At 46.0% G+C, this 19,773-nt stretch overlaps 5 protein-coding genes across 5 annotated transcripts; 2 read left to right on the top strand and 3 right to left on the bottom strand.

Annotated features, from left to right (window-relative positions):
* Positions 1 to 369: 369 nt before the first annotated feature.
* Positions 370 to 4,156, bottom strand: TREMEDRAFT_69817 (uncharacterized protein; the record flags this gene model as incomplete). Its single annotated transcript, XM_007006875.1, has 12 exons — positions 370 to 651; positions 876 to 1,037; positions 1,249 to 1,405; positions 1,509 to 1,623; positions 1,724 to 2,138; positions 2,320 to 2,473; positions 2,519 to 2,612; positions 2,820 to 3,036; positions 3,177 to 3,311; positions 3,354 to 3,447; positions 3,612 to 3,922; positions 4,067 to 4,156. The coding sequence occupies 12 exons, from the start codon at positions 4,154 to 4,156 to the stop codon at positions 370 to 372; spliced, it is 2,226 nt and encodes a 741-aa protein (XP_007006937.1).
* Positions 4,157 to 4,364: 208 nt separating this feature from the next.
* On the top strand, positions 4,365 to 5,617 carry TREMEDRAFT_45342 (uncharacterized protein). Its single transcript, XM_007006682.1, has 6 exons — positions 4,365 to 4,545; positions 4,644 to 4,697; positions 4,755 to 4,766; positions 4,813 to 4,995; positions 5,155 to 5,236; positions 5,282 to 5,617. Exons 1-6 carry the CDS (start codon positions 4,399 to 4,401, stop codon positions 5,374 to 5,376), a joined length of 573 nt encoding a protein of 190 aa, XP_007006744.1. The 5' UTR covers positions 4,365 to 4,398; the 3' UTR covers positions 5,377 to 5,617.
* A 214-nt stretch (positions 5,618 to 5,831) lies between these two features.
* Positions 5,832 to 7,699, top strand: TREMEDRAFT_69815 (uncharacterized protein; the record flags this gene model as incomplete). The annotated part of the gene is made up of 8 exons (XM_007006874.1): positions 5,832 to 5,906; positions 6,031 to 6,089; positions 6,204 to 6,221; positions 6,361 to 6,585; positions 6,634 to 6,761; positions 6,971 to 7,126; positions 7,172 to 7,255; positions 7,455 to 7,699. 8 exons carry the CDS (start codon positions 5,832 to 5,834, stop codon positions 7,697 to 7,699), a joined length of 990 nt encoding a protein of 329 aa, XP_007006936.1.
* Positions 7,700 to 8,027: 328 nt separating this feature from the next.
* On the bottom strand, positions 8,028 to 15,601 carry TREMEDRAFT_64615 (uncharacterized protein; the record flags this gene model as incomplete). The annotated part of the gene is made up of 13 exons (XM_007006800.1): positions 8,028 to 8,097; positions 8,433 to 8,612; positions 8,901 to 9,332; positions 9,412 to 9,790; positions 9,976 to 10,548; positions 10,772 to 11,134; positions 11,378 to 11,710; positions 11,902 to 12,925; positions 12,973 to 13,568; positions 13,726 to 13,910; positions 13,956 to 14,792; positions 14,843 to 15,538; positions 15,591 to 15,601. The coding sequence occupies 13 exons, from the start codon at positions 15,599 to 15,601 to the stop codon at positions 8,028 to 8,030; spliced, it is 5,679 nt and encodes a 1,892-aa protein (XP_007006862.1).
* A 189-nt stretch (positions 15,602 to 15,790) lies between these two features.
* On the bottom strand, positions 15,791 to 16,373 carry TREMEDRAFT_64614 (uncharacterized protein; the record flags this gene model as incomplete). The annotated part of the gene is made up of 4 exons (XM_007006799.1): positions 15,791 to 15,866; positions 16,022 to 16,132; positions 16,199 to 16,301; positions 16,331 to 16,373. 4 exons carry the CDS (start codon positions 16,371 to 16,373, stop codon positions 15,791 to 15,793), a joined length of 333 nt encoding a protein of 110 aa, XP_007006861.1.
* Between the last annotated feature and the right edge of the window lie 3,400 nt (positions 16,374 to 19,773).

Below are 19,773 nucleotides of genomic sequence, written 5' to 3'. Positions count from 1 at the left end.
GGATCAGAGGTGGTGAATGAGGGAAGGGAGTAGGTAAACGTTCAAAAAAGAGCATTCCTCCACTATGTACTAGAGGAAAATGAGAGTAGATATGAGACGGATGAGAACAAGTGTAACCCTTCAGAATTGGAAAGGGACTGAGTGGGGTATTGTCATGACCGGGTAGCGAGCCCGCGATCATAAACCGTCCTAAAAGGCTCAATATCAACTCTGCTAGTGAGAGTTGATCTCGCTATAAGTACTGGTCGTGACAGGTATATACTTTACACAACGAATGATGACCCTCTATAGAGTGATCAAAAACTGAAAAGAGGACAAGGAATATGCATGTAACTGTGTATATATCAAGATCACAAAAACGTACAAAAATCAACACCTCTCAAACACTCTGAACAAATCAGGTAAATTAGCTACCTGCTTTAGATCCTTTAATATATCTCTAGACCAATGAGTGTATCTTCTGAAAGATGGATACAAAACATGTTCGAGTTGCCAATCTTGATGTGTTATTTCTTCTGCGTTGATCATTCCGTTCTCTTCTTTCGATCCTGATGGAGATTGATAATGGTTGGAGAAAGGTCTAGGGGAATAGAAAAAGGATAATTCTTGTAGGAACGTGTGAAAACATTCGTTTTCTATCTCCCAATTGACCTGTCTTTAGCAATGGTCATCTCTTTATGAACGTATCGCTACCTCCAGATGAGTGTACCAATAACATGGTGAAGTAGCTCCGATGGCTGTGAGTCTGCGATTATGTGATTGGAATAGTAAGAATGGGTCTGCGATGATACGATTGGGATACTTGTCGAGAGGGGTAAACAGGATGAAAGAGGGGGGGGATTTGATGGTAGGTTCAAGGATATTGAAAGACTCACCCGAGTTCCAAGACATAATAAGAAATGAGGTAACCTATCTAAATTCGGTGTATACCCTTTGAGTATCATAGGTAAAGTTTCAACCTCTCCATCTTCAGAAATCCGTAAAGAAAAATATTCGTCAATCATCTCTCTTCTTTCCAAGAGTAATCTGCATATTTTCTGACTTGTCAGCTGGGATCCAAGAGTAGAGTAATGAATGATGACTGAGATCGCAAACCACCAAATCCGAGACGAGAGACAACAGCTCTTGATAACCCAGCAACGGGTTCCAGTTGAGTGAGATAGGGGATTTCAACGCGTAGAGGGATCATCACAAGCCAAGAAGGGACATGTTAAGTTGGTTCAAGTCAAACTATGAAGCTTCACTCACATCCACCACCACATCCGAATCCAGTCCCGCAGCCAAGATCCCAGGCTCGTCAGAAACGGCCAAACGGAGTAAATCACCCAGATCTGGAGGAGGATCAAGACGTAAACGATTGAAAGCGCCGAATTGACGCAATGATAGTTGGTAAAAGTGTTCGTCCCTCATTGATCAGCTCTGGCCCTGTAGTCCTTGTCAAACGTCCAAGGCTTCGTCCATTTTCTGGTGGTTGAAGAGAAGTAGATGTATGAAAAGGAGAAACATACGCTAAAGTGACATGATTGACAAGGTATAATTTAGTGCTATGTTGAAACAAGGATAAACACATTTGTCTATCGACTATCCCTACAAAAGCATGTTTGGACAACATCTCTGTGACTTCTGGTATATCAACAAGGCCCATCTTTCACCTTCCCTCATGTTCTCTTGAGCAATTATGGAAGAAGATGATAAGGGGATAAGGGATCATGCGCAGACATACCCGCGCTACCCTTCTTCCTTATACCTCTCCTCAATTCCTGAACACTCTCAAGCTCACATCCACTTTCCGGTATCACCTCCCCTCTACCTTTCTCCCTTGGCGCATCCCATGAACTCTCCCTCTCACCCACCCCTAATTGACCCTCTTCGTCACTCTCAACCTCTAGAGGATGCTCTCCGGTGCCGTTCTCTTCCATGACTCGACGCTTGTGTGGTCTCTCTCCTGTGTCCAATGACACAATCTCAGTGTATCTCCCGAGTTGAGACGGGTCGGAGATGGTGATCATCGAGTCGAGAGTCCTGTGAGAGGAGTCGACGCGAACTTTGTAGTTTGGCGCAGGTTTGCGCGCTTTGGACGGACCCGCTTCGGTTTCGCGGGGTCGGGAGGGTGGCTCGGGAGCGCCTGGGAGAAGGGTCTATCGTGAGTATCTGTCATACACGAATCATATGAATGCAGATCCAGTCCACCTATATATTACTGCAGATTTTGAGAATGTATAAACGTCATGATCAGGAAGGGGGCTCAGGGAGGAAGAAGCATGCACGGTACAATCCAGAGGACATGAGGGAATGTCAGATGAGATAAGGGAAACTCACCTGAACTGTAAAAGATCTCGAGACGTTGGCCCCAGCCAAAGCGGTTTGCACCACAGCCACGATGGCTTCAATCATCTCATCTTCATTCAAGAAGTGGACCTCGGATTTCGTAGGTGAAACATTCACGTCCACCTTCGAGGGATCAATTTCAAGGCTGTGGGTCAGTCTCCAATGCAGCAGGTTTGACTGGGAAGCTGACCTGAGATATACCCATGGAGAGGCGCCTTTGGGTAGAAAAGCGGTGTAGAGAGAATCTACGGCTTTTTTGATCCTGCTGGAATCTACCAATCGGTCTGTCTGTCAGCATGACTTCTACCTTCATCGGTCTCTCCAAGCATGTGTTCAAAGGGGGGAGCAAATACAAGTGTGCCTCAGCTGGCGAGGAAGACAAGTAGGTATATTTATCGGCCAAGGTGGAAAGTGTGATAAGAAGAAGAGGAGGGTATGTCAGTCGACTAAAGCAGAGAGAGAAATAACGTAGAGAGTGAGCATGTACTTACGGTTTATAAACAACAACCATCCACCTTTTCTGGCCCAATTAGAATTCGCATTACTCACCAAACCCTCACACCTCGCTCCTAGTCTTTCGATAGGATCAAGTGTAGTTTTGGGCAGTTCAAGCAGTTCGTTGGCTAGAGTCGCACCGTAAAGTAAAGAAATATTGGCTCGTGAGGTAGATGCGGCGGGTGTGGAAATATCAGGTAAAGCTGTTCCCGCCTATTTCACTCAGTTTGCCTTTCTCACTACTTCATATCACTAGCTATCAGTCAAGCGTAGGATGAACCCCAGAAGATAAAAGGGAATAATTTGACTTAGGGGATGAGCAATGTGAGCAGGAATTGGAGAAAATCAATCACCTTCTTACACACCCAGGCACAATGAGGATTATGTACCGCATATTTTGTGATCACATCGAGAATCCGATTATATTCCTCCGAAGGGGATTTGAAAGCTCGTTTTCTCAATGCATTGTTGTAGAACAAATCTTCCGCCTGTGAGATCAGCTTATGTCAGACATGGGAGATGCAGCTGACGGAGATGACCGTCCCATCGTTCGCTGCTGTAGGTCTGGGATCAGGTGTCAGACCTGGTTTGGAGGGCACGAGGACTCCATCTTGGTAATGTGCTCTGGTCGTCAGCTCATCGCTGAAAACACACCTTATTCCGTCCCAGCAACAGTTCAGGGGTCAAAGAGTGACTGGAATCTGCGAATATTCCCTTCAAGAGAAAAGATGATGAAGGCGAGCAAGACGATAGATTATAGATGGTATGAGGTTGAATACCAAACTCACTTCCACCCGCACCCGTCATCTCTCGTCTTGGTAACCACCTCCACATGACTGCAATAGCTCACACTAGCCAAAGCCTCTCCTCTAAACCCATACGTTTGCAGTCTCTCCAAATCTGAGAATTTTGACAATTTTGACGTCGCATAACGGGTACAGAGTAGAGGTAAGTCGGATTTGTTTATACCGTGACCATTATCAGCTATCTGGAGCAATTTGAGTCCACCTTCTTTGACTGTGATTTTGATAGAAGTTGAGCCTGCGTCGAGGGAATTCTCGAGCAGTTCTTTGATGGCGTTTGCAGGACGATGGATGATCTGAGGGATTAGCCACACCATCTCACTCGGCCAGTCGGGGTTTTCATATCCTTCTATCACCCACCTTCTCATATCTTTCCTATCGGTTGACTGAGGAGGGATGAGCTGATCGGGTGAAAGAAGAAGGAAGGACACTGAACCCACCTCTGCAGCAGCGATTTGGTTGATGACGTCCTTGGATAACTTTTTGATAGGTCTCGGTCCTTTGGGTTCGTGTTCTTCCCCATCGCTCATTCCAACGACAGTATGGGGTACGTCTCCTCCTACTCGAGGGTCCGTGATAGTGTCAGGGTCCATTCCGAGCGTTGTCTGCCATGTTCAATGTTCAACTGACATCTTTCCTTCTCTTTCTGTCGTCTCCGAATACCAGTACAAGCTGGGTCACGTGACCCATATTTTGCTGTTCTTTCAGCTCCATCTTAACGATCTCGTAGATCGTAGAGTAACTTCTCTTGACAGTAAATAGTTGAGGGGGAATGAGCGTAGCGGACCTTCTCCTACCGGGTCAACCCCTACCGGCCAATCTAACACAACCACCTGTACCTCAATGTGGTCCTGGATGTTACCAACACAACGGTAGGATATTGGCCAATATCATCGGTCGACCAAGGCGTGACGGAGCTGTAAATCTAATCTTCCCTTCCTCCTCCGTCCTTCTTTTTCCTGTTCTTTTCCTCCTTCACCCCTTGCAGATATATCACTAGGAACCAGCTGATGATAGATGATCAGTGTTGTGGGAAAACAAGATGCCGCTGTTCCTGATGTTGATGCTATCGTACGTTCATCATACTTACCTTTGCAAGACTCTGGTACTCTGGGCTGACTTGAACAGGTCATCGGAACGGTCAGTTTCGGAAGGAAGGTGAAAATGATTATCAGCTGAAAGACAGGTATCCCGAGTAACACCACAACAAGCTATCATCAATATCGATGTGGTCGATAATCGACCGGTGCCAGAGACGAGTGAAGCTTTCACTGGTGTGGTCCGATTGGCAGATATCAGGTTGACGGAGAGGGATAAGATAAGAATGGGAGAATGTTTCAGGTTAGGGGACGTGGTCAAAGCTAAAGTGGTAAGTCTTCTTTGGTCTTATCAGCTTTTACAAAAGCTGGACTTTCTATTTCACTCACTTTGAAATTTCCGCCATCTGCGATGAAACGGACACAGTGGAAGGGAATGAATTGAGGTGTTTCATAAGAGATTGGAATTTGGATCAGAAGCTGACTGGAAGCTGTCTTTAGGCGATGCGAGAAGTTATTATCTCTCCACTGCGGCCAATGAGCTTGGTGTGGTATATGCTACTTCTGAATCTGGTATGTCTACCGATCGTGGCTCTGAGAGAGAGAGCTGACGAAGAGGGAATGCGATGGTTCCAGTTTCCTATCAAGATATGGAAGATACGATCACGGGGAAGACTGAGAGAAGAAAGGTCGCTAAACCTGATGGGATATGATCTTCCCCAACTATACTCATCCTGGAGGATATTCCATTAAAAATTATGGTTGCTCATCGACGATTATCGAAGAAAGACATCCTCCATACCGAACACGAGTGGCGAATGGCGAGCCTTGCCAGCTTCCAAATGAAGGACTGTCCCTCGCATCTTCACTCATTAGGGTACACCAGTATCACCTGTACATGTACATGATCCACAGTTAGACATCCCATGATATCAAACACATGCATTGCATACATAAAACCTACTGTATGGTTTGTCCATGGACGATGAACCGATGACGCAATGCGCTCGCCGTCGATTGCTACAACTTCGGAACAGAAAGGATGTTAAAACCATTCACTCGTCTTTGTTGCATACATTCAATCTCGTCTCATCTGTACATCTACAATCTCTACAAGATGCCAATCAGGATTGCACCTGATGTCAAACCTAGACGATACAAGCATAGCATGCGTAAATCGCCATATCTCGTCTCGCTGATATTGCTATTAGCTGCTACAGCTTTAACTTTACTCAATATCTATGTGAGTCTGTAGCTATCACATAGTACCTCTTCCTTCAACAGATACTTCCCGTTCACTTCCCACACGAGAACGTAGATTCGATACCTCGTGGGATTGGCGACGAAGCAAGAAGACTGATCTTCAGGATCCCGATCTCGTTCATGTCATCGTTAGAAGTCCCGGACCGTTGGCTTTCGAAACCAAGTGAGTTCGACCTCCTTTCTACAGAACTGTCCCCCAGGCCATGTGAAGTCCTTTTCAGACGTGTATGAGTGCTCAATACGGATTTCACTGGGAGATTACATGGCTGACAAATAGGTATGGTCTATACAAACGGTCTGTTTCTCTCTTTTATGCTCATCAACCTCACTCGGTGACCACCAAATTGCCTTAATGCCTTAACTGATCAACGTGCTCGACCCACAAATCAGCTCTACTCGTTCCAGTGACTTCGACTGTGGAGCTGACGGGTCAGATGCACTCGGTCCATTCCCATCCCCAATTCCACCTTCTTAGCCCCGTCACATCCCCTTGGCTCTTCTTCCTCTATCGCTTCTTCGCAGGATCTATTAGACCTTCCTTCCCAGTCGTCTCTGCAACAACCATCAAATCTATCTCTCGACTACTCCCTGCAATCCCGATCAGCTTTCGGAGCAAACGACACGTACGGACAATGGCAATGCCAGCCTTTCCCCACAAGGTCAGCTCCCGAAGTCTTCTAGTTGCGCGACTTGAGCTGATTGACTAGATCTGAATGCGCTCAATTTGGTGAACAATTCTGCGTTTTGTGGAGTACAGCGGGATATGCTGCTCAATCTGCTTTGGTCCCTTGTCTCGTTGGGCTGTTCAGTTTGTTATTTATCTTCTTGCATCGAGGTGAGTTTCCTTTCCTCTCACTCTCAGTAGTGCCTACCACCCCTAGTGTTGTTTCGCGTTGATTTTTAATGAAGAAAATCATACTGGGCACACATCGATCCCAATTACTGTGAACTTCGGCTGCTTTTGAGAAGTAATCAATGACTAGTGATACCCCTCTGAGGGAAGTAGAGAAACAGACCGCGGCAAGGACGAAGCTTATTTTCCAGGTCAAAGGACAGCCAGAGCTCGTGCAAGACGTCAACAATGGAAATTAGTTTCCGTCACTATGCTAATTCACTGTATCCTCCAAATCATATCTTTCTCCCTGATACTCCACGTGTTCCGTACAGACGAAAGATTCGAGACTAAGGGGAGTCGTCTCGGTAAGTTTTCTCCTCTTCTTTCCAGTATGTGATGCTGAGAATTAGATCGAGGTTTTACATTCGGAGTTTGCTCGGCGGTCGTATCGGGTACGATAGCTTTGTTACTCACTTTTACTGGTCTTGCCGCTCGTGAGTTCACCATCCTACTCCATTTGTCCCCATTATGAGTACCACGTCATCGTTCCTCACCATCGCTCTCTTCACCTCCGCACCCTCATTCTCACTTTATCAAAACAACGTGTTGGCTGTAGGAACCGGATGGGTATACCGAGACTTGGGCATATGTCGATTACGGTATGTTATCTTGTATGGTAGAGCTGACCACAAGGTGCTGGAAAACCTTGGGCAGCGGGTAAATCAGCTCGGACTTCTCGTCGACATAAACGTACTCGTTCCGGTCGAGTCGTTCCTGTTCCCCTGGGTACCGACATCCCTCCCGAACAAACGGTCACGGTGGGTGAAGTGGAGGCTGCTCTTCCGAGTGCCGAACCGACAGAACGTACTGCGTTGTTGGCGGGACATGAAGGGATTGTTGCGGGGGGTGGAGAAGAACGGGCCACGGATCATGTGTGATCGTCAATAATTTGTCACGGTCAGACTATAATCCCCCCTACACTTTCATTTATGTTAGATTGCAATCTAGCTACCATTCGGGAACCAATGTAGATTTTTGCTCTTCTCAAGACGACGTCATGCGTGAAGTTGTCAAGATCAGCGAGCGGAAGTACAAGTAATGAGCACTCAGTTTTGAAGGGGGATATGTGCTATAAAGAGAAATGAATAGGAGGGTATGTACTGTAAAGAGGAATGAATAGGAAACGTTATTGTAGCAATGCATAATTGATAGGAAATAATTTTAACATGAACGATGCAGTGAATAATCTCTAGACTGAATTTGAATTCAGACTTTACTCATGAAATTACTCAATGACAATTCTGCGTATTCGTCATCAGGTGGTAGATCCTCAAGACTGAATTATTAGCTTCGTTCATCTTTGATGCTCTTCTCTTATTCCAACCGTCGGTGATTATTCAGACCCGATGAGCCGTTTGTGTTGATCGGGAAAGGAGAGAAGCAAAATGGAAACACAGGGAGGAAGGAAGACCAAGGGTGATAGTATTCGAGATGAGGGACGATAGGGCAAGGTAAACATTATTGACAAGCAAAATAGAGTAATTAGAGAAGGGAATTCGAAGAACAAAAAACAAAAAAACAAAAACATGATGCTCCGGAGAAAGGATGAAACAAATGATGAGGGCTTAATGGGAGCAAGAGAGCAAGGTGGTTAGTCACACAAAAACTCACCCTTCCAATACTTTACTCATACTGGTGGGACCATTCGAAATTTTTGTTTTGGATCCTCCTCCTTTTTCTTCCGTACTTAATTTGAATAAATCTAAAACTTCACCAGTGTTCATACTTCCCAATCCTGCGTTTTGCTGTGTGACGACAGAAGAAGCGATGTTTAGTTTAAATCTTTGTAGACTGTTTGTCAGTGTGAGTACTTATTCTTCTCCTGCTCTGGCCCTTTGCCCTCTTCCTCTTCGCCTTCCCCGCTATTTCTTTTTCTTCGTCCTTCCCCCCACGCTTGTCCTTCGTCCCTCGCCTGACACGCCCTCTGCTCCCCACTCTCTTCCTCTGTCAAGCTTGTATCTAAGACCAGTGAACAGTGAAGAGTTGGTATATCACAAAATCGTGTGGATCAGATAATAGGAACCACGGGACAGTGACGAGGGTTCACACGATGAGAAGAAGAAGAAAAAAAAGACTTACCCCATAATCTTCTCTTCCAAAGTACCTCTCGTTATCAACCTATAAACATTGACAACTTTCCTCTGTCCTAATCTATGCGCTCTATCCATAGCTTGTAAATCTTTCATAGGATTCCAATCATGATCCACGAAAATGACCGTATCCGCTCCTGTCAAATTCAAACCCAATCCTCCTACACTGGTGGTGAGTAACAAAACATCAATCCTTGGATCGGCGTTAAAAGTCTGTACTATAGCATGACGTTTACGTGGATCGGTAGTACCGTCTAATCTCATGTACGTTACGGAAGGCATGAGTTTACCGAAAAGATCATTGGCGATGAGATCTAACATTGGTCGAAGTTGACAGAAAATTAGAATACGATGAGAATCAATATCGTTTGATATTTTTTCTGAAGGTGGAAGACCTATACCGCAATCTAGAAGTAATTGCCTGGAATTCAGTCTGGAATCATGACTCACATTATAAGTGGAATAGCAGAACAAGGGGGAAGGAAGATATGAGAGCTTACCGAAGAGCTTCAAGTTTAGGAGAATGAGAGATATCGTGCATCGGAGCCAATTTACCCAACTTTCTTTCCAACTCGACAAATTTCTGAGGTTCATTCTCCAAGACCAAAGCTGGATGATTGCATAATTTTCGAAGATATTGTAAACTTTGAAAGACGTGTCCTTGACCTGGAGCGGCAGATTGAGATTGTACAGCTTCCCCAGCTTCTTCGGCGGCTTGAGATCGACCAAATTCGTCGTATAATGCTTGTTGGATGGGAGACAGTTCGACGTGATAATCTTGGATGATCTTGGGTGGGAGGTCGGATAATACGTCTTCTTTCAATCTTCGAAGGAGGAAAGGAAGGACTTGTTTGTGTAATGCTTCCAGAGCCGATGCAGCTTACAATCAGCAATGTACTTCGACTTTCCATTCATGGTGTGTCCAAGATCTCCAAGATACCTCTAAACACTCATGGCAACGACTGAAGAAGCAGATGGACGTGAGCTGTAATGGTGTTGGGAAGACATGGTCAAAACCGAAGGCTGGGAAATATCCGGAAAGATTAAAAATGTGACAAACTCACCCAGCTCTCGTTCTTTCGGAGTAGCCTTCCCCTCTCTATCCGCCAAAATAGGTTTCGAAAACCTATCATTAAATACTCTCTCACTCCCCAGAAAACCCGGCATGAGGAAATCAAACAGACTCCATAATTCCAATACGTTATTCTGTATCGGTGTACCGGAAAGTAACAATCTATGTTGCGCTTTGAGCTTTTTGACAGCTTCCGCTAACCGGGTTTTGGCATTTTTGATAATGTGTCCTTCGTCCAATACGCAATACAACCAATCTATCTTGCTCAAATCCGCAATATCCGCTCTTACACCCTCGTACGAGGCGATGATTATGTCGTGCGATTGGAAAGAAGAACGCAGGGATGAGCGTTGGATGGAGGTGCCGACATATTCCAGAGGACGGAGAGTGGGGACGAATTTGAGGATTTCGTGGTACCAATGTCCTGTCAAAGTAGGCGGACAAACTATGAGAGATGGCAAAGGGGTAGAATCGGTAGAATGGGATTGTGAGTGTTTGACAGTGCGTTCGTGGATTTTTGATGCGATGATGCAGATTGTTTGTATAGATTTTCCAAGACCCATATCTAAACATGTGTCAGTGTGGTGGACTGCAAGATTTCTTCATTGCAAAGAACTAAAGCACTGGGGATTCGTCCAGTTCAACCATGTCAAGTCAGGTAGGATGGCACAGCTGTGGTAACCAGGCAATTCACGTGAAAGGTATGAGGAGCTTTTATGAAGTGACGTGGGATACAGTGAGAGATGTACGGGAAGACATGGGACAAACAGATCAAAAACAGAACTTACCGTCACAGAGAATCCCATGTAATTGATACTTTGCCAAAAATGCCAACCAACTGACACCTTCCTTCTGATACCCTCTCAATTCCGCATTGACCTTCACAGGAATTTCGTACCCCTCAGCTTTACTACCATCCAACAACTGCATTAAAAATTTTCTCTCTTCGTCCCTTTTCGCCAATAGTTCAGGTGAGAAACCTGGAGGATCGGGAAGACCAGCTTCGAGAGGGACCATCTTGACCAAACTTGCAAAGGTAGTAGTTGACAACAGCCTGGTGGGGGGATCAGGATCGGACATACGTCCAAGAATCGGGACGATAAGGAAAAGTACATAGGGTAAAGCAACGATGTCAAGTTGTTTGATGATGTCTGTAATCAATATCAACCTTTTCCGGTCCGATAGATGATATGCGCAGCCAGGTTTATCTTTCAAGCGCCGTAGACATGTGTCATACGTTGTGTAACATCATAGTAAGAGATCAGTCAATGCCACTGAAGCGTAGAGTGATGATAGAGGAGAACCAGAGTAAGGACAGGAAGATAACTGGGGAAGAAAAGGAGAGTGTGATCGATGAAAGCGTTAGGAGGGATGGACGTCGCGGGACAACTCACGATGAACAGCCTCCACTGCACCTCTCCTGGCCGACTCCCTTTTTGCATCCCCGATCAAAGGTACGACCCTATCAACAACTTCTTTCATCGCTTTCTCCGTCATCACCTCACACATCGTCGCCAAACATTTCGCCGCTGAAAGTCTTACGACGGCATACGAGCTCTGTAATGCCAGAATGATAGATGGTAGTAGTCCTCCGACTTTGTCGTGCAGATTCGAATGCAACTCGGGGAGGATGAGACGGATACTTGTGAGTGCGTCGAGGACATCTTGACCAGCTTGAATACCTCCTTCCGCACTGAATACTTGGTCTATTGCTTCAGGAGCCGAGTCTGAAATTACCATGTGATCAGATGTACTATTTAAGACGTTGGACCATGCGAAATGGGAGATACGGAGATAGGACGCAGGCATGAAGCAGTATGAATACTGAATAATCACGAGTGAAGACAGGGCCAGCAAATGTGAAGGTAAAAAACGAAGGAGACAAGGGATATCAGAAATGAGAGACGTGTATACTTACCAGACGAGAAATACTTTTCCAATGCCCCATTCATACCTTCCCATAACTTCGGAACTTTGTCCAAAGCTTTCTCTCCAAACTTGCTGGCTAACGCACGGAAAGCCTCTAAAGCTCCTCTTCTGGTAATCCGCATCATCCTCTCTTGTTCTGTCTCCTCTTGTTCTTCTACTTTGACCTTCTTCCCTTCTTTCTTTTCTTCCTTCTCTTTCAACGACATTATCCCTTCTGTAGACAAAACGAAAACAGGCGTCACGGTTGTATCTTGACACAAAAACGTAAAAAGATTCTTTACTACCTTTTCACATGGATTAACCTTTCCCTTAAACTCTTCCGATCCGCAATATCCCACGAAATCCGCTACACTTCTCGCCGCCCTCTTCTGATGTAGATCAGATTCTTCTTTCCTCACTGCATCCATGAGAGCTTTGATGACTGGTCCTAACTTCTGCGGCATGATCTTGAGGGATACGATAGCCCCAGAGATAGAAGAGAAAACTTGGGTATCGTAGCGTTCTTTCATCACCGCGAAATAACCTATGGAACTGATTATTCTCCTCTGACGATCTTTCAGGCTTGGTAATACTGCCTTTTGAGAATGTTTCGATAAAAGTGAAACGAGGTTGTCAAATGTCGGTCCGACGACTTGTTGAGCTGTAAGAAGTGAAAAGGTGTTGGCCGTTGAGGTTGTAGATGTTGAAGACGGATCTATCTTTTTAGGTAAAGAGGGGATTTTCTCTTTGGATAATTTACCTTGGGTGGAGAAGGAGGAAAGAAGGTTGGTACATTCGGAATGAATTGATTGAAGAGTGGTGATCATTTCGCTGTATGTAGAAGGATAGCCTGCTTCCAGAAGGGATATCAATGATTGAGAGAGATATGATTTGACAGAATGATCACTGTCTGGAGAGTAATCATATACCTCGGATTGACTTGAGGCCCATTCTTGTATGATTATAGCAGCAAAAGCCATCTGATGTGCTGATCCTGATTGAAGATATCTTTTCAACATCTTCACATCCGTCACCTGATCATTAGTCGACACACATTCAGGATATCGATTGAAGGACGTACCTCCATAATAGACTCATCCCCTTCTTTCTCATCAACTTCCATGTCAGATCCATCCTCATCACCATCCGCTTCGATGTCGAATTGTCGAAGGAAGGCCAAAGCTTTTGCGGCTGTAACACGTCTTTCCAACATATCTTCAGTACTGATCAATCCTAAATCTCCTTCCATCATGGCCTTATCAACGTTATGTCCGCCATATACCATTTGCTCAGGCCAATGAAAGTAATTTGGATTAAGTGGTTGACCGACAGGAGTCATGACGAGTCCATACCATTCTGAAAGAAGACACATGCTATGATGTTCACCGCTATCTTCCGCGATTTCTCGCAATCCAACTTGGAATGATTCTGATGATAGCTGACGGATATCGGCACGTTCTTCCAGTACGAGGATCCCGAAAAGCATTTGGATGTAGTCTTCATACATCCACTCGGTACGGTCGAACTCAGGAAGTGTGGTGAATCTGTGAAGAATCTTGGCCACTGCGAGACGTACGGAAGAGATTGGGTGACGAACGTAGGAAAAGGTTCGTTCGATGAGTTCACGAGGGGAGACGGAAATCAGTTCAATGACAGGTGGATGAGTGACCATTGAGCCTGGGTGAATCAGTCTCGTTCTGACGTGGGACTGGCTCCATTCACGATTGAAGTGAATTCTATGGGACCGGACTGAGGGAATAATGGAAAACAGCCAAGCAGGAAACGAGGGAAATTGGATCAGAAGGCTGAGAGGGAAGAACGGAGATGAACTCACCAATCAGATCCATGACTGCTCCAGTCGATGAACCCAACTCATCACCATCTCCGTTCAAACAATCCCACAGAGTCGTCATGAGCATCTCTAGCTGTTTCTGTGTCAATTTATTGGCAAGAATGTCAGCTATAGGCAGTAAAGCAGTTGCTGCTACAGCTCGAACATCATCGTCGACATCTCTCAATCTACGACATCAGCTCGTTTCATGCACCTTGAGAGTTGATACTAACGCCAAAATAGCTGAATCGACGACGTCTTCCAGAAATCCACCTGTGCTCCCCTTTAAATCATTGTCGATCATCTTTTCTTCTTCAATGTTGACCTGTTTCTCTTCCGACTTGACTTTAACGTCTTCACGCTCGATTTCCGTCTTCACTCCACCAACCAACAGATCAGGCCTCACGGCAACTTCGTACTTGAGCCCTAACAATCCCGCATGTCTAATCTCCCATGAAAACTTTTCCCATTTCTCCTTTCCCTCCGCTGCTTTGTAACGTTTTGCCCAAGACTGCTTGACCATTTCCACCAAAACATCGTGAACCTCTTTGACTCCTTGTGGAGGAAGAAATTTTAGCAACACTCCTAAAGCTTGAGCCGCCGTTTCTCTGACTGGAGCCATGACGGTATCCCCAAGAAAATCACCGAATCGATCCAGAGCCATGAGGACTAACAGTTGTCTCGCTATATTTATCAAGATGATGGGTGTAAATGTGGAACCTGTTGATCGGAGGACCTCCATGATGCCTAATGAGGCGCCATGACGGATTTGCCATATCGGATCTCTCAACCCAGGTGTTAGTTCCAAGAGTACTGTACACCATGGTGTTTGTCCCGGAACGAGAGAGAGGGTAGTGGTGGGAGTGGGGATAATTGGGTTCCCATCTGCATCAAGGACAGGATCGATAGCACCTCCTCGTGTGGAGGAGAGAAGAGCTTTGGCTCCTGGATCAATGACGACTTTGTTTTCCTCGGGTAAGGGTTGTGCGTCGACCAGGACAGGAGTAGTTGGAGCGGAAGGTGATTGTGATACTGAAGTGCTAGTTGCACCTTCGTTCAGTTTGCGTAATCTGCATATCAGCTGATACCAATGGTCAGTGATGGGTTCGGGGCAACTGACTTGTTTGCCTCTTCAACGATATTCCCCTTTTTCCGTTTGAGCATCATGACTTGTCTAGCGCTCAGCCCTTCGAACACGTCTTTCGGCGGTTCACTAGGCGTGGCTTCCTTCTCCAACAATGAGCCACTTGGATCATCATTATCTTCATCATCATCCCCGATGACTTTATCAACATCTTCGCCCCATCCCAATCCATCTCCAAGTCCAAGTGAACCCATCATGGCTTTCCGTCGTTTAGCTTTATCAGCTGCCGTTCCTCTCCCGATATATTCTCTTCCTGCAGAAGCCAATAACGTCTGACCTGTTCTGATCACCTCTTTCACGTTCACCTTCTCAGCAGTGTCCTTGATATCCGTGGTATGACCCGAGTAAGGAGGTAGAGCAGCTGCTAATAATCCTAACGCATGAGCGGCGGCATGTCTCGTTTCACTGGATTTTGATTTGAGTCGAGGTGTTATCTTTCCTATAGTTTCTAAAGCTTCACTCCACGCATCATCCTCGTTGAACTTGGCGTCGATTTTGACAACCCCATTATCTCCCAGGTCAGGCTTAACATCGACTTCAACTTCACTGGGGTCTTGTTTGGGTAAAGAAGAATGGAAAGTCTTGACTGCCAAATCTGCCAATTGCTTAGCTGCTGTTCGTCGGACTTGCTGAGAAGTTCCAGTTTCAAGTAGCAAGAGTAACTTGTCTTGTCTCGATAGTCAGCATAGTCATGAACGGATAGGTGATTGTGTTCTCAACTCACCGGAATGACATGATGAGCAAGTGGACGACCTCCACTCGATGCTCCAACGAGGTGGTATTACGTAAGCTCAACAGAAGCCTAAATGGAGGCGGCGGGGGAAAAGCGCGACGTGCGTTCGGGAGCTTCGGCTTATTTACAAGACGCCGTCTTTTAAGGCCGATGGGGTGAGTCGGCGTTATGCAGTAACCGGGAGTTATGCATCATGTGGCAGGTCGGCCTTCCGGGACCTGCATGGTGACGGGGGTCCATCTCGACGACGACAATCTGGCCAAGAACCTGACATCGGTAGCATCAAGAAGCGCAACAACGGCCAACGGGGTGTTCTTCCCAGTCTCGTATTCACTCTCTCAGATCTCTGACCATTCTCGAGACCAACATTTCTCTTACTGAAAACGTCATGACCATCCGAAGGCGTCTAGGCCTCAACTTACCATATCCAGTCTGTGGCCTTGGTCACTCCCCGGTCCGTCAGACCGTCAATCCGTCGATCCGTCAAAAGGAGAGCCACTTCGGGCACAACCCCAGTGTAATCGGGGCACAACCTGCCACACTCAGGGTAGTCAGGCACGTACCACCGGCGTTACTAAAACGCCGACCACGCGACGGACATGAACTCGCCACTGATCGGGGTTTCAGTAACGCCGAACTCCACCACAACGACGCGACATGTCTGCTCGCTACCTACCAACCTGTCCTCACCACCACTAATCTCTTTATCGTCATTTTACTACTAAACTCACGCTCTTTTTCACACACACTGTCTCTACTCGTCTCAAGGATCATTTTGATACTCTTCTCACTCTTTTACGACTACTTTTCACCTACTTCTGGCCCTTCGCCTTCTCAACCTGCGCCCTCCTGACTACCACCCATCAAATTGCTATAACTTCTTACAGAGCCATCGTGGTAATCTCTCGTCTTCTCGACACTGTTCTACTGCTCTCTGCGAGTCCGTGAGTACTTGTTTCATCATCAGAAGTCAAAATCTGACTTCAATAGGCCCTCTCGCCATCATCATTTTCGCCACCGAACCCCTCTCGAGAAACTTTTTTTTACTCTTCAACAACACATCTTCAGCCTTGGAGAATAACTCGACACTGTCCTCCTGTTCTTCCTGAGCTGTGAGTACTGGTTTTATCATCAGAAGTGAAATGCTGACTTCAATAGGCCTCCTCAACATCAAAATCCTCGCCACCAAACTGCTCGAACAACCAAACTGCTCGAACAAACTTTTTTCCTGCGATAACACATATGCAGCGACACTGATCCCTTGTTCTTCCTGAGCTGTGAGTAGTTGTTTTACTATCAGAAGTGAAATGCTGACTTCAATAGGCCTACTCAACATTAAAATCCTCGCCACCGAACTCCTCGAAAATTTGCCACCGACATCTCGACCAAAAACTTTTTTAATTCTTCAACAACACCAACCCCCGGGTTCTAACTTGTCGACATGTATTCTGCTGGTCTTGGGCTACGAGTGAGTACCATTTTTACTGCATGAAGTGGTCATTCTGACGAGTTAGATGTCATCACCGATCTTTATCCCATCGTCGCCACCCTCATCACCAATTCTGGATCGTTTTTCAAGGTCCCCTTCTATAAAATTCAGTCCTCGACGCTCTCTTTCTCCTGGTTTCGTACCAGAGACCCAGCGATATCGTGACCACGACTATAATGATGAGGAACTCGATAATCTCATGGCGGAGATCAATCTCGACATTCGCGAGGACACAAGATTTGCTCCTATGGCTCACCACATCCACCCTCCCTTCGATCTCGAACCTCAACCAACCATGATGGCGGCTCGACTTCATACTCAACAGGTAGCCATGGAGCACACCGTCTGCATTGTCACAAAACGCAGTATTGAAAAGAAGGGGAGACTCGATCTCCAATGTGCTCTTGGAGGGGATGGTCGGTCACATCGATCTGACAACTTTGAAGATGTTAGAAAGCAACCTCGTACTACCAAGCAAGCAAATTGTCCCTTCCTCATCATCTGGCGAAGAGAGACGAAGAAGGTTGCTCAAGAGGCCAACCGCGAACCCCTCTGGATCCCCGACATCATCGAAAATTTTCATAACCATGAACCTGTCCCCCTTCTCCATTATTCTTTTATTCGTCAGGCTAGTCGATCTCCTGAAGTTCTCCAGTTCATCACCGATCTTCTCAAAGGTCCACACACTCTTCGTGGTATCGTCTCTGCTGTCCAGCAGCATTTTGGTGAAAAAGTTATTCTCACAAAGCAAGATGTGCAAAATTTTCGATTTCGTCATGAGAAGGCCCTTCGCCAAGGACAATCGGCCACTGAGGCTGCTATCAAACGTCTCACCGACAACAACGATCTTTTTAAAGCTTTCACCAACAGTAAAAATGAACTTTGTGGACTCGTCTTTACCACCTCGTCAGCCAGAGCCATGACTCATTCGTATCCTACCGTTCTCTTCATGGATTGTACTTATCGAACAAACCGTTATCGTCTACCAATGCTACACATCTCAGGTTTTACTGCTACCAATCAAACCTACACCTCTGCATTCGCATTTTTAAGTCGAGAAGTGACCGAATGGTATTCCCTCGCGATCAAAACCTACCTCGAACTCATGGGTCCTATCAACAATGACATCAAAGTTATCGTATGTGATCGCGAGATTGCTTTACACAACGCTCTGTCTATCCACCTCCCTCATGTTCATCTGAATTACTGTCGATGGCACCTCCGAGAAAACATCAAGGTGAACTGTCGTAAAAATTTTCAGTCCCTTTATAAAGAGGAATGGGTGGAGAAGTTATCTGAGTTTGGTGATCATTTCATGGTGGATATCTGTAAAGCAAAGTCTGAAGAGTCATTAGGTAAAGCTCTGTCATCAATGCAGGCTCGGTGGGGACATGAGAAGTTGGATGGTGCGAGGGCTTATGTGAGACAATTGGTGGATGAACACAAGACACACTTTGTCTCTGCTTTTATCGATAAATACCCTCATCTTGGACAGACAGCAAATTCTCGACTCGAAGGTAACCACGCTGCATTCAAGAGACGGCTCAAGGATTCGTATAGCGACTTTTACGGACTGCTACGCATTACTCAGGACTTCTTCGACGACCAATGTAAAGAGATAATACACCAAATGTCTCTTGATAGACTCATTCAGAAGACGAACCTTAACTCTATCTTCTTCTCTGTCAAAAATCGTGTCTCAAAACGGTCGGTATTCCTCATGGAAAAGCAGTATGATAAAGCAACCAAAGGCAACCTCGAAAATGATGATGATCACCACCTGTATTCGACATCAATGGGCCTCCCTTCTGCCAAGGATATTGCTGAAGTCATTGAAAACAATGGTACCATTGCTCTGTCCCCTCTCCATCGACATTGGCGTCTTCTTAACCCCATGTCCTGGCCCACCACCATTGAACAGGTTACTGCGACAGTCATTGGAGAATTTACTGGGGTTCATCAACTCTTAGGGCCAGAGTGGGACATCGATAATGATACCAACCGAATTCGTGACCCCCACCTTCGAAGAAACCGGTTGGTGTTAGCCAAGAAGAACCTCAAGAACCTCACCACCACTCAGATCGATCTGACCACCATCGATGACGACGATCTACCTGCTGATAATCCCTACTTTTTACCTCCTCCTCCTACTCTCCCCCCTTCTCCTAAAAGGGGTGTAAAATCGAATTCTACACAGCTCGCTGATGATGTCTCTCACACTGGCCGGTTACACACTCAGTCGGAAAAATTCCTCGGTACCAAGAAGAAAAGTCGTCCCTGTCCCCTGTGTGGTTCAAGAAGTCATGGTCCTAAGAAGTGTAAAAGGGCTAATGAACATCGAGAGAGGGATCCTGAGGCCTATGATCGCGAGGTAAAGGCGTATGATGCTGGAGAAACGACCTGGACAGAGGGATCAGTAATGGGAACTAATTCTGCTCTTGAGAAGAAGATCGCGAGTCTTCAGGAGACGGTTCTGGGCCTGGCTAAGAGTATTGAGGACAGAGATAAAAGGGAGAAGGAAAATCAGCCTGTAGTAGTGAGGACAGAGGACAGGATGGTGAGGAGACAGGATGTGATGGCCGGGACAGGTTATTTGGTGGGTTTCTCATATGATAATGACATTTCTCCTTCCCTCCTTCTCCCCCTCACTGTCCTGCAGTCATTCCTGGCTATATTGCTCTGTCT

The sequence above is a fragment of the Tremella mesenterica genome (assembly GCF_000271645.1).
Source record: "Tremella mesenterica DSM 1558 unplaced genomic scaffold TREMEscaffold_11, whole genome shotgun sequence".
Classification (NCBI taxonomy): Eukaryota; Fungi; Basidiomycota; class Tremellomycetes; order Tremellales; family Tremellaceae; genus Tremella; species Tremella mesenterica.
The sequence above is the reverse complement of the archived record's forward strand: the minus strand, read 5'-3'. Positions and strand labels throughout refer to the sequence as shown.